At 40.6% G+C, this 13,314-nt stretch overlaps 1 protein-coding gene across 3 annotated transcripts in view; it reads right to left on the bottom strand.

The window, feature by feature from the left end:
- Positions 1–7,818: 7,818 nt before the first annotated feature.
- Positions 7,819–13,314, bottom strand: part of LOC121575226 (sodium-coupled neutral amino acid transporter 3-like) — a 58,037-nt gene continuing 52,541 nt past the window's right edge. For all 3 annotated transcript variants that reach the window (XM_041888190.2, XM_041888191.2, XM_041888192.2), the window contains 6 exons: positions 13,164–13,243; positions 12,635–12,735; positions 11,976–12,100; positions 11,615–11,759; positions 10,451–10,554; positions 7,819–8,793 (listed from right to left, as the gene is read on the bottom strand). In XM_041888190.2, the coding sequence (XP_041744124.1) occupies positions 8,689–8,793; positions 10,451–10,554; positions 11,615–11,759; positions 11,976–12,100; positions 12,635–12,735; positions 13,164–13,243 (660 nt within the window). In that variant the 3' untranslated portion in view covers positions 7,819–8,688. The remainder of the gene's footprint in view (positions 8,794–10,450; positions 10,555–11,614; positions 11,760–11,975; positions 12,101–12,634; positions 12,736–13,163; positions 13,244–13,314) is intronic.

The raw sequence follows: 13,314 nt of genomic DNA, 5'->3' as shown, positions 1-13,314 counted from the left end.
ACCTCCCAATCCCCTATGCTCCCAATTTAGCAGTGCCAGCCCGTTGCGAAAAACGCCCACCTACTTTGCTTCATGGGAAATGTAGTGTTGCATAAAATTGTAGTCACTCTCTGTTTTATTTTTTATTTTTTATTTAACCTTTATTTAACTAGGCAGTGAGAGATCAATCAAAACATTTAATACATGACTAAGACCATATTCCAGTTTAGTGGAGTATTTACTTTGATTTATTCTCAGCTTGTTACAAGACTAACTCATCATGTTAAGAGACCTGTCAACATTGCTCTGATTGTTTAACAGTTGTAAAAAGTAAATAGAGACAGAATAAATTACTCTATTTTATTTGTTATAGTCAAAGCTCTAAATTCAGAGTGCCATAAAACTTAGATTAGTAGTCGGGGTGTTTATTTGCTTCAATCACTGAACACAACCGCCGCTTATTAGAGACAGGCTTCTATTTGAGCCAGGTGTCTATTTCCTTAATGCACACAGCTTTTGCTCAATACAATTTTGAAAAGACTACCACACTGTTTATTGTGACCAGTATGACCAGTATAAACATTATAAAGTCCATTCTCTCACACACCTTGTTGCGCCTTGTATCCCCACCTAGTTAAACAGGACCAAAACTTTAAGGCTGAAAGTACAAAAACCCAGACGACGTCGTGACATAATTTACATACAAGCCATACTACCCCATGTTAAAGTATGCCGTGACAGAGGGTCGGAGCGGGCAGCCTTCACAGAGGCAAAATACCTGTTCTAAACAGTTTAACAATTGGAATGACAAATAATGTACATGTCAAACATTCTACATATTTTAGTCATTTAGCAGACGCTCTTATCCAGAGCGATTTACAGGAGCAATTAGGGTTAAGTGCCTTGCTCAAGGGCACATCGACAGATTTTTCACCTAGTCGGCTCGGGATTAGAACCAGCGACCTTTCGGTTACTGGCACAAAGCTCTTAACCACTAAGCTACCTGCCGCTGTGTCATCCATGGCAATGATGTTGCTCTCCGCAATCTTCTTTTGCGCAATCTGTACGGTACTCACTGAAGTTTGCGCGAAAACAATTTATTTAGACCCAATGTTTATTTGAAACAGGCTTTATTTGCTGAAATATGTGCCGATGCCCGGCTATTAAAAGGGACAGACGGCTGCGTTTAATTGAAGGTTGACGTACGCATACATTTACGTCATTTAGCAGGACCAATTAGGGTTAAGTGCCTTGCTCAAGGGCACATCGACAGACTTTTCACCTAGTCGGCACGGGGATTAGAACCAGCGACCTTCCGGTTACTGGCACGACGCTCTTAACCACTAAGCTACCTGCCGCCCAGTTTGAGAGCATCCCGTTTATGGCTCTTGGGTGTCCCCTTGTGGTCTTGTAGTCTATGATCAGAATGAAAACATACATTCCAAACACTAACCCTTTCCATGAAATGACTCAGGATGCATTATTTACCTTAATCATTGAATCAAAGCTAAAAACCTCAAGACACTGAATGTCAGCTATTAAGATTAGATCAATTAGACCCTATACTCTACGTGGTAGTAAGTCTACTGGTCAGGCGACCATTTCCTCACAGCCAGCTGATATGGCAGGTACTGTATCTGAATGTGAGTGAAGCATATTTCTGCACACTAAGGTCTTTGACAAAAAAATATGCTAGTTGATGAGCTCTCCTTAGCAGAGTAACTGTGTTAGCTTGTTGTCAGAAGATATGCCACTTCATCTTAAGCACAGCAGCCTACACTCATTAATTCCCAAGGCCCCTTTTCAAAGTTAATTACATTTCAGTATTAAAAATTGCTGGAGGAGTATTGAAATGAATTTATTAGTATTAGACAGTATAAGGGAAACACACTTAATATGCCACTTGTATCGAATGTGTCCACATCTTGTGCAGAATGATGTATCACTGTCTGATGATGGCTCATTACAACAGAGGTCTCTTATGCTTTGTCGAAATGTACTTGAATTGTTTCCCTGCCAAGCAAATCTTAAAACAAAAAGTGTAGTTCAAAATGAGACTCTCTTTGAAAAATGCCATCTGAACGGAACAAAATGTATTACAGTGCATGCCAAAAAATACATTGAGGCTATACAGTGAGGGAAAAAAGTATTTGATCCCCTGCTGATTTTGTACGTTTGCCAACTGACAAAGACATGATCAGTCTATAATTTTAATGGTAGGTTTATTTGAACAGTGAGAGACAGAATAACAACAACAAAAATCCTGAAAAACGCATGTTAAAAATGTTATAAATTGATTTGCATTTTAATGAGGGAAATAAGTATTTGACCCCTCTGCAAAACATGACTTAGTACTTGGTGGCTAAACCCTTGTTGGCAATCACAGAGGTCAGACGTTTTTTGTAGTTGGCCACCAGGTTTGCACACATCTCAGGAGGGATTTTGTCCCACTCCTCTTTGCAGATCTTCTCCAAGTCATTAAAGTTTCGAGGCTGACGTTTGGCAACTCGAACCTTCAGCTCCCTCCACAGATTTTCTATGGGATTAAGGTCTGGAGACTGGCTAGGACCTTAATGTGCTTCTTCTTGAGCCACTCCTTTGTTGCCTTGGCTGTGTGTTTTGGGTCATTGTCATGCTGGAATATCCATCCACAACCCATTTTCAATGCCCTGGCTGAGGGAAGGAGGTTCTCACCCAAGATTTGACGGTACATGGCCCCGTCCATCGTCCCTTTGATGCGGTGAAGTTGTCCTGTCCCCTTAGCAGGAAAACACCCCCAAAGCATAATGTTTCCACCTCCATGTTTGACGGTGGGGTTGGTGTTCTTGGGGTCATAGGCAGCATTCCTCCTCCTCCAAACACGTTGAGTTTATGCCAAAGAGCTCAATTTTGGTCTCATCTGACCACAACACTTTCACCCAGTTCTCCTCTGAATCATTCAGATGTTCATTGGCAAACTTCAGACGGGCCTGTATATGTGCTTTCTTGAGCAGGGGGACCTTGCGGGCGCTGCAGGATTTCAGTCCTTCACGGCGTAGTGTGTTACCAATTGTTTTCTTGGTGACTATGGTCCCAGCTGCCTTGAGATCATTGACAAGATCCTCCCGTGTAGTTCTGGGCTGATTCCTCACCGTTCTCATGATCATTGCAACTCCACGAGGTGAGATCTTGCATGGAGCCCCAGGCCGAGGGAGATTGACAGTTATTTTGTGTTTCTTATGTGCTCCTAATCTCAGCTCGTTACCTGTATAAAAGACACCTGGGAGCCAGAAATCTTTCTGATTGAGAGGGGGTCAAATACTTATTTCCCTCATTAAAATGCAAATACATTTATAACATTTTTGACATGCGTTTTTCAGGATTTTGTTGTTGTTATTCTGTCTCTCACTGTTCAAATAAACCTACCATTAAAATTATAGACTGATAATGTCTTTGTCAGTGGGCAAACGTACAATATCAGGAGGGGATTTTTCCCTCACTGTACATCACAGTGATAGACTAATCTTGTTTTCAAAACCATTAATTCGTATAGCTTCTCAACACCAATTAACTGTTCCAATATTCTGTTCCAATAATGAAGCATACAATAACTATTTGTTGATTGATGGAGGGGTTTTGACAAATTAGTGATCTGTTGAAACCTAGTGATTCATTGTCACCATTGGTAACTATACAGTGTCAGTTAAGGCCAGCGTGTGTTTTCACATAAACATAAACGCATCATACTTCAGTGAGCAATCTGCCTGGGTGCAGTAAACAGCACTGCTTAATAGAGGTGATGGGACAGAATGTGTGTGATTTGTGTGTCTGTTTGATGAACATCAACTAGGAAATGATTTGCATGCACAGTATGAAGCAATATGTTTATTATACATTTATTTAGTACATAGTGCCATAGTGAGGGACATATTTGGTGCAATAGGACATGTTTAGTAGTTCCAAAATCATGATGATGAAAAATCCAAAAGTATAATGTTATTTTATTATTTTTATTGCAACATTGTTTACAGTACAATTACTGCCAGCAATGTATTCAAATATATTGATATACAAGAAAATAAAGACATAAATTGAAGGGCAAATAGGTTTAAAAGCACTTAAAAAATGATTACATGTATCTTTTTAATTATCAGACTAAAACTGTACCTGCTATTTACATTATGCAAACTAGATATGCATATTGAATGAAAAGGGTTTACATTTATATACATTATTTATGAATGCTGGCCGAAGTCGATATTTCATTAAAGTTGTTATAAACTCATTTACCAATTTCATTAAATCACACAAGGAAATGAGAGTAGGCTACTGTATGGAACCAGTTACCAGACACTAGTCAGAGGTATCATATCAGCCACTTTCACAATGTCTCCCCCTGGTGCTAATAAATTGTACTTTTAAGGGCTGATACTGTATGTCACATAGAATAACAGATCGGTAACAGTTGTATATGACATCAGAATAACACAAACATGTTGTTAAAATATATTACTTTAAACATTGATCTTTATCTAAATGGAAACAGAATAATCTGTTAAACTATGACATAATTGAGTATTAGATAGAGAGGCTGATACTGACAAGTCTCTCTATATACTGGCACATGCAGACTGGTCATCATTCTGATCAATGATTGATTGAGAGAGGAGGTTTTTTGCCCTCACAACTAAGTTTGACAGAACAATGATACAATACTCATATACAATATTACAGCACTCACTGTAGTGTTGAATCTGCAACTTCATCACAAGGAAAACAACAGAGAGAGACAGGGGACATTTCACCTGATCTATCAAACCTGCTCAACACAAGGAGCTGCCAGACAGTCCTCAAAGGCAGCTACAGGGATGTTTAGACAACTGACCAGAAATACTATGCCACTCATACTTGACAACACTCTAGTCTGAGATTATTCATTCATTCATGAAAGGTTCATTCAGGCTTTTGAATCTTATATGCTCTTTAAATACTGTATAATGATAAGAGATCAACACTTCAATTACACATATGGTTAATGTATCCATTGATCGTTTCACAATACAATATAGTGTATAAGTACCACAATTAAAATACAATAGATCCATGTTTCATTTCAACAACATGGACACACTTACAATCCTTACAGTATATCCACTGTACACAGTTGTGTTCTTTCCATACTGGAGCAGATGAACAGACATACATCATGTTCACACACCATGTTCATACTTAAATCATTGCAGGACTGCTTAGCACTATGCAGACACAGAACAGGAGAGAAAGAGCTTCAAGTAGTTGGAGGAAACATCCTTGTACCATGTTAGACCGTAAATACAGTGGGGGAAAAAAGTATTTAGTCAGCCACCAATTGTGCAAGTTCTCCCAATTAAAAAGATGAGAGAGGCCTGTAATTTTCATCATAGGTACACGTCAACTATGACAGACAAATTGAGGAAAAAAAATCCAGAAAATCACATTGTAGGGTTTTTTATGAATTTATTTGCAAATTATAGTGGAAAATAAGTATTTGGTCACCTACAAACAAGCAAGACAGACCTGTAACTTCTTCTTTAAGAGGCTCCTCTGTCCTCCACTCGTTACCTGTATTAATGGCACCTGTTTGAACTTGTTATCAGTATAAAAGACACCTGTCCACAACCTCAAACAGTCACACTCCAAACTCCACTATGGCCAAGACCAAAGAGCTGTCAAAGGACACCAGAAACAAAATTGTAGACCTGCACCAGGCTGGGAAGACTGCATCTGCAATAGGTAAGCAGCTTGGTTTGAAGAAATCAAATATGGGAGCAATTATTAGGAAATGGAAGACATACAAGACCACTGATAATCTCCCTCGATCTGGGGCTCCACGCAAGATCTCACCCCGTGGGGTCAAAATGATCACAAGAACGGTGAGCAAAAATCCCAGAACCACACGGGGGGACCTAGTGAATGACCTGCAGAGAGCTGGGACCAAAGTAACAAAGCCTACCATCAGTAACACACTACGCCGCCAGGGACTCAAATCCTGCAGTGCCAGACGTGTCCCCCTGCTTAAGCCAGTACATGTCCAGGCCCATCTGAAGTTTGCTAGTGCATTTGGATGATCCAGAAGAGGATTGGGAGAATGTCATATGGTCAGATGAAACCAAAATATAACTTTTTGGTAAAAACTCAACTCGTCGTGTTTGGAGGACAAAGAATGCTGAGTTGCATCCAAAGAACACCATACCTACTGTGAAGCATGGGGGTGGAAACATCATGCTTTGGGGCTGTTTTTCTGCAAAGGGACCAGGACGACTGATCCGTGTAAAGGAAAGAATGAATGGGGCCATGTATCGTGAGATTTTGAGTGAAAACCTCCTTCCATCAGCAAGGGCATTGAAGATGAAACGTGGCTGGGTCTTTCAGCATGACAATGATCCCAAACACATCGCCCAGGCAATGAAGGAGTGGCTTCGTAAGAAGCATTTCAAGGTCCTGGAGTGGCCTAGCCAGTCTCCAGATCTCAACCCCATAGAAAATCTTTGGAGGGAGTTGAAAGTCCGTGTTGCCCAGCGACAGCCCCAAAACATCACTGCTCTAGAGGAGATCTGCATGGAGGAATGGGCCAAAATACCAGCAACAGTGTGTGAAAACCTTGTGAAGACTTACAGAAAACGTTTGACCTGTGTCATTGCCAACAAAGGGTATATAACAAAGTATTGAGAAACTTTTGTTATTGACCAAATACTTATTTTCCACCATAATTTGCAAATAAATTCATAAAAAATCCTACAATGTGATTTTCTGGATTTTTTTTCTCATTTTGTCTGTCATAGTTGACGTGTACCTATGATGAAAATTACAGGCCTCTCTCATCTTTTTAAGTGGGAGAACTTGCACAATTGGTGGCTGACTAAATACTTTTTTCCCCCACTGTACATATATTTTTGTAATGTAACATACAAATGATTATACAACTTACTTAGGATTTAGACACATTTTTCAGAAATTATTATTAGCATTAGTCCCTTAAAATCATATCTATAAAATGTATGAGTATCTTACAATAAATTGTTTGCATGTCAATTGATTAATTGGCTATCGGAAGAAGTTGTGCTTATCAGCTGAAAGTGCTATAACTAACCACCTACTTTGCAGGGGTGTTAGAGAGACATAGATACCATATTGTGTGCTCATCATGGCACCATGTCACTAGACTGAACTTTAGTTAGGGACCAAGCTCAAAAACGGGCTTGTCCTGGAAATAACAATATATACACACGCCATCCTTGATTCTCTGCCTCCTCTGCCACTTAGAACACTGGTCCTAGATCAGTGAACCCGCTCACCATCAAAACATGACGATGCAGCGATATACAACCCCACTGATCCAGGACCAGGTTAACAGTACCCTCCACCTCCAACACCTCGATAACAGACTCTCATACTGAGGAGGCAGCTCATAGCCAGGCTTTCCTTCCATTTTAGACAGAGCTACTCCTCGAACCATGAAAAAGGTTCAGTGCACGTATCAAAGAGACACACCAATGTGATATGATAGCCTTGATACTGTTGCTGAGGATAGACTGGAAAGTCCATACCATATCTTTCTTTATCAAATACAAATGATGAAAAAAATATATATCTCTGTATATACAGTGCCTTCGGAAAGTATTCAGACCCCTTGACTTTTTCCACATTTTGTTAGATTACAGCCTTATTCTAAAATGGATTAAATTAAGGTATTTCAGGGTTTTTGAAAAAAAGATTGTGCACAATTTTCTAAAAACCTGTTTTTGCTTTGTCATTATGGGGTATTGTGTGTAGATTGATGAGGGGGGAAAAAATATTTAATCAATTTTAGAAGAAGGCTGAAACGTAACAAATTGTGGGAAAAGTCAAGGGGTCTGAATACTTTACTTTCCGAAGGCACAGTATATATATCATACTGTATTGTAATGGTAGAGTCAACACACTGTGCACTGTACAGTTGCATATCAGTTGTATGGTTCCATCCTCTGATATCTGTGAGGAGTGAAGCCGAGCATGTAGATTAAGGACAGCACCTGGCCAGCAGGGTGACAACACCAGCACGGGTCACTAGACATTGCCACAGTAACCACCACTCTGCCTCTGTCCAATAGCTTTTAATGCCACATTTCCTCAGCTATTGCAACGAATATTGCCATGACCTAATTACATGAATAACTTAACACAGTAGACTTGACCTACAAATATGAAAGAACTATCCAGCCCCCAACGATCTGTTGTGTCTTCTTCTCCCCTACTGCTGAAGAAAGTTATGTGGTTGTCTAGACTAGAGTGTGGCAGTTAGATTCTTGCTGTGATTCACAGAGTACAAGTTTATAGGGTAATAGGTTATGGGTCTGGTCTGGTCTGGAGGGAAGGGCAGGGCTGGAATGGGAGGTGGTGGCAGTTTCAGCGAGCCAGCATGACTTTCCATTTGTTTCTAATGCACTATCGTCTTCCCCAGGAAAGTTTGTTGGCCTTGCCCTCTATACACAGTTTGGCTGGGGATACAATTCCATGTGCCTTGAGAGAGAAGCAGTCCAACGGGGAGCAGAAACCTCCAGAAGATTGAACTCCCCATCTCTAGACACTGTGGCCCACTCTTTCTGGAGGAAGAGATAGTGCATCTTCTACTAAATATGATCCATGACAAAACAGAGAAATACAATACAGGTCTAGACTTACAATATAAAAATAGAAGACGTTAGAAGCAGCCTAGTGACCGCTGCTGGCTTTGCTACTCCCCGACGTCCAATCAATGAGAATAAAGCTGAGGCTCATTATCATAAACAGGAAGCCTATTCCAGCAAAGCAGGCAGCCTGCGAGAGAGGGAGAGAGAGGCAGAGAAGAGGGAGAGAGAGTGGGAAGCAGAGAGAGAGAGAGAGAGAGAGAGAGAGAGAGGATGAGAGAGAGGTAATTCACACAGTTGATAACTCTGTCACTGAGTTTCAGCCTTAATGCACTCAAAGTGATTAAACCATCATTATTGTAGTCTAGGGCTTGTGTACCAATTTCTTTACTTTAATTATGATATTAGAGTGGCATGACATTAAAACTGCATTACTCACTCAACACATATTTCAAATGGATACTGAATGGATTTAATCTGCATCATCTATATTTAACACTTCAAACATTGTTTCAGCACATAATCTTCAGGCACTCTCTCTGTAGATATTCTAATATAATTGAAAGCTCACAGTCAAATTCCGGTAGCACTTTATAATAACTCCACGTAATAAAGCATTTATAATGGATTTGTACTCGGTTCATGAGTTTAATATAGGTCCTTATAAACCATTTACTAATCATTAGTTACATATTTTAGAGTGGCCTCATCTAAAGTGTGGGCTATTTATACTTTATAAATATTTTATAAATGTTTTGCTTGACCAGTGGAATTTCTCACAAAAAGATGGACATTGGTAGACGTTCCAGCAATACCTAATGCTCCTTAAGGTCTCAAAATAGCCTAGAACATACAATGGTAAAAGAATAAGCACACAACAGGAAACATATCAAACATTTTATTCACAAAAACTATTGTGAAACAACTGTTGCAAGGACTTAAGGAAGAGTTGTAATGTGAATGTTTTGCTAATGTTGTCAACCTTGCGAATGCAAACTAATCATAAAACAGGGAGATGTAGTTACACACAACAGCTGTCCGGACCGGCCATTTTTTCTCTAGTGGATTTTTATTCCTTAATTACTACTGATATGTGATCGAGGTAGAAATGTTACATGTATGATTAGCAGGCAGAAATGTTAAATGTATAACCTTTAAATGCTTCCTGTGCTTCAGTCTTTTAACCGCAGACTATTTTCACATATGACTTTATTTGGCGGAACCTTTACTGGGCCTCTAAAGGTAGTAACTCTTTAAAAGTAATGGGATAGTTCAGTGAAATAATGTATTCAGATATTTATTTCCTTACCACATAAGCAGTCTATGGACTGCTCTTAATCTCTTGTGGACAGCTTCACAAACACATTTGACCGTCTCTACCGGTCGCGCCACTCAAAAGCTAGCAATTTGAGCAGCGCAAATGTGGCCCTTTCACACCTCTACATACTCCACTCAAACGTATTCAACAGTGACCCTAGCGTTGAGCTCAGCGCAACTGTAAATTCGAATCACTGCGCACCACTGTAAAGGACATCACACTGCTTAGTACCACTTCCTGTTGATTCGGCACATACCGAGCTCGAACCCGGGTCCTCTGCTTTACAAACACACGTGACCGTCCTCCCTCAAGCGTCAATACACGTCGCACCACTCAAAATCCAGCAATTGAGCAGCACAAACATGGAAAATTCCATATAGCTTAGTAGACCCCCTCCCTCTGCTTACAGGGCATAGACTCTTATGGGTTAAAAACCAATAGTTAAAAGTAATCTGCTGAGTTTCAGTAAGAAATGACAGGAGTCTTTAGTGCTGTAGGATGTAGGGGGGCGCTAGGGGACATCACTCACCAGGATTTTGGGGGTAGAGCGCATGGGCTCCTCCTCTTCGGGTACGATGCGGATGTAGAAGACAGCAGGGAAGATGAAGATGAGGCAGGGGGCAGACGTGGCACCTGAGGGAGGAGAGGACAAAGACACTCTGTAGCCACTGTGCCAAACAACAAGATCTACAGAACCATAGAATAACAAGAGCCCAAGTTAACAGCCAGGAAGTAGCCTACCGATGTCAGGAAAGTCACCAAAAAGTATCCTTTGTCTCGCTGACTGTCAGAATGACACCAACAGGCTTTATTGGCATGGAAAGTGTTAAACTTAGTGTTAAACACAACAGATTACTGTTCACCCAACAATACTCATGGAACTACTCAGAGTTAGGACAGTAAGGTGCTAAAACTACAAAATACATGTAAAGTGCATTATAATTCTTGATGAAATGATTGAACGTTTCAGTTGCTTCGATCACAAGACTTTATCATTTATAGTATGCATTCCTGAGGTGATTTAAGAGCTTTCCCCTAAAATGTCTCCAAATCTGTCACTGTAAGTACAGTATTATGGGCTGAGGATTTAATGCATAGGGAATCAAAGGGTCTAGGGTGAAATGAAAGTATGCATTTCTGAGGTGATTTAAGAGCTTTCCCCTAAAATGTCTCCAAATCTGTCACTGTAAGTACAGTATTATGGGCTGAGGAGTTAATGCATAGGGAATCAAAGGGTCTAGGGTGAAATGAAAGAGGCTATGATCATCACGCTGCGAGGACCCCCCCCCCCCAGTTTACTAGTTTACTGTAAGGTAGCCGAGGGCAACTAGACCTCCGTCTGTCTGCACAATTATATTTCCTCTTAGCAAAGTCACAATGACAGTGCAGAAAGTTAGACAGCTTTATTCCAAAAAGGTTTGAATTAAAAGTATATTCCTGACGTTTAGTTACTAATTGTTTTTCATTTTGCCACAAATTTAAATGACACATAATATGTTAGATTAATCAATGTCTCACCTCATTAAACCACAAATCCTTAGTACCAAACATTATAATTTTTTACAAACCACCTAAATTCCTAAGCTTTTGCTCACAGGCAGGTGTGACCTTTTCCGTTCAATGAGGTCCAATTACAGGTAGCCTTGCGCCTAGAGGCATACATTCTAGAGATGTGCATTTTTAGAATTCCTACCGATGATGCCGAAGATGCCCAGGATGTTAGGGGCGAAGATGACCAGCATGTTGATGAGGGAGAGCAGGGTGACAGCGATGGCAATGTGGCGGGGCCAGTAGAACGTCTTGTTGGGGAAAAACAACTGCTGGATGGCTCTCCTTACCTGAGGAGACCACAGGGAGAAAAGCACAGTTACAACACTATTCTTATTCACAGACACACCCTTCCATCAAAGAGCAGAAAGCCACTGCTTTAATATGGTAATATGCTGTTTGTGACAGTGACATACATGTTAAGTATACATAGTATACATCTTTACTTCTAGACATACAAAGTTTAATTGAGCCAGACACAGTGTGTGATAAGAGGTAATACTCACAGGGAAGAGCACTATGGGGACGGTGAGTGTGACAGCGGTGAGCACAGCCAGACGGACACACAGGATCAAGGTGTCATATGGGTCCAGACGGCTGTAGGTGTGCAGCAGCTCTGACTCCACCTCACCTATAGGGGGCAGACACACAGAGGAGGGCTTATCGAAGCATCAATAACCACCAACTCCAGTAAGAGCAGAAAATGTATTACAAATTATATGTACCATATCATCATCACATCAATGTTTTTCCATCAGAAAGCATAAAAAGTCTGGCTTATATGTTACATGCTGCTCATCTATGTGCTCGGAGTCTTATATTGATATATACTACAGTAATATACTGCTATGATTGTGCTTATAACAATGTCATAGAGTAGAATCACTGGCATATTACAAAATGGTCTGATATGAGCAAAGGCCACCAGGTGGAGCAGTTACTTTATAATGATTCTCTACCACTATCTAAACTGCTGAAGCCACATGACCCATCATCTCATCTGAAACTAACTGATTTTATAACAGCTTCAGAAGCCAAAAAGAGCTTTGTCCATACAAATGAATAGCAAATGTGAGAAGTGGCTTTGCTGTTAGCGAACTGAACTAGCCTGAAGCTTATGTAAAATGGGCCTGGGGGGTATGACATGGAGGTGAGTGGGCCTCACCATAGAAGGTCAGGTATCCGAACAGAGCAGCCAGGAAGTACATGGTGTACATGACTACAATGGAGATGTTGGACACATGCTGCATCCTTTGCTTGGTAGGGCTGAAATCAGAGAATATTGGATGATGTGATGTCACACACGCTTACACACACACCACACACCAATATGCCCACAAAAAAAGGCCAGTTTGAGTTTTAGGGCATTTTTGATTGGTTTGGGAGTTAAATAAGATCCAAGACTCTTACAATGGAATATTATATTGTGACTGAACACATATCAGATTGATCTAAAGAGACAGATGTTATATTGGGCAGTAGGATGATTATTCAGATTATCACCAAGCTAGCCATGCGTATTTACACATGACATTACTGAGAATGCAAAGCAGTGTGCTATATGACACTGGCATATGAGTAGCCAAGCACAAAGTTGACATATTGATTTTCCTATCTGCAGGATGACTGAACTAAATTCAGGGTATAATAGTAAACAGCAACAATGTTGCATCCTGGGAAAGTGGGGCACCTACTTTTTGAGCTCGGTGTAGATGGGCAGGACCTCAGGGTGGCACACAAAGGCAAACGCCAGGATGGGGATGGTGTAGGCAGTCTGGGAAAAAAATAGAACACTGTGAAGTCACCATGGATACAGTGGCGCCAGCCCCAACCCTCTTACCACCA

Source organism: Coregonus clupeaformis, chromosome 10, assembly GCF_020615455.1.
Source record: "Coregonus clupeaformis isolate EN_2021a chromosome 10, ASM2061545v1, whole genome shotgun sequence".
In the NCBI taxonomy this organism is placed as follows: Eukaryota; Metazoa; Chordata; class Actinopteri; order Salmoniformes; family Salmonidae; genus Coregonus; species Coregonus clupeaformis.
Note: the sequence above shows the minus strand (reverse complement) of the source record. Positions and strands in the feature narration are given on the sequence as shown.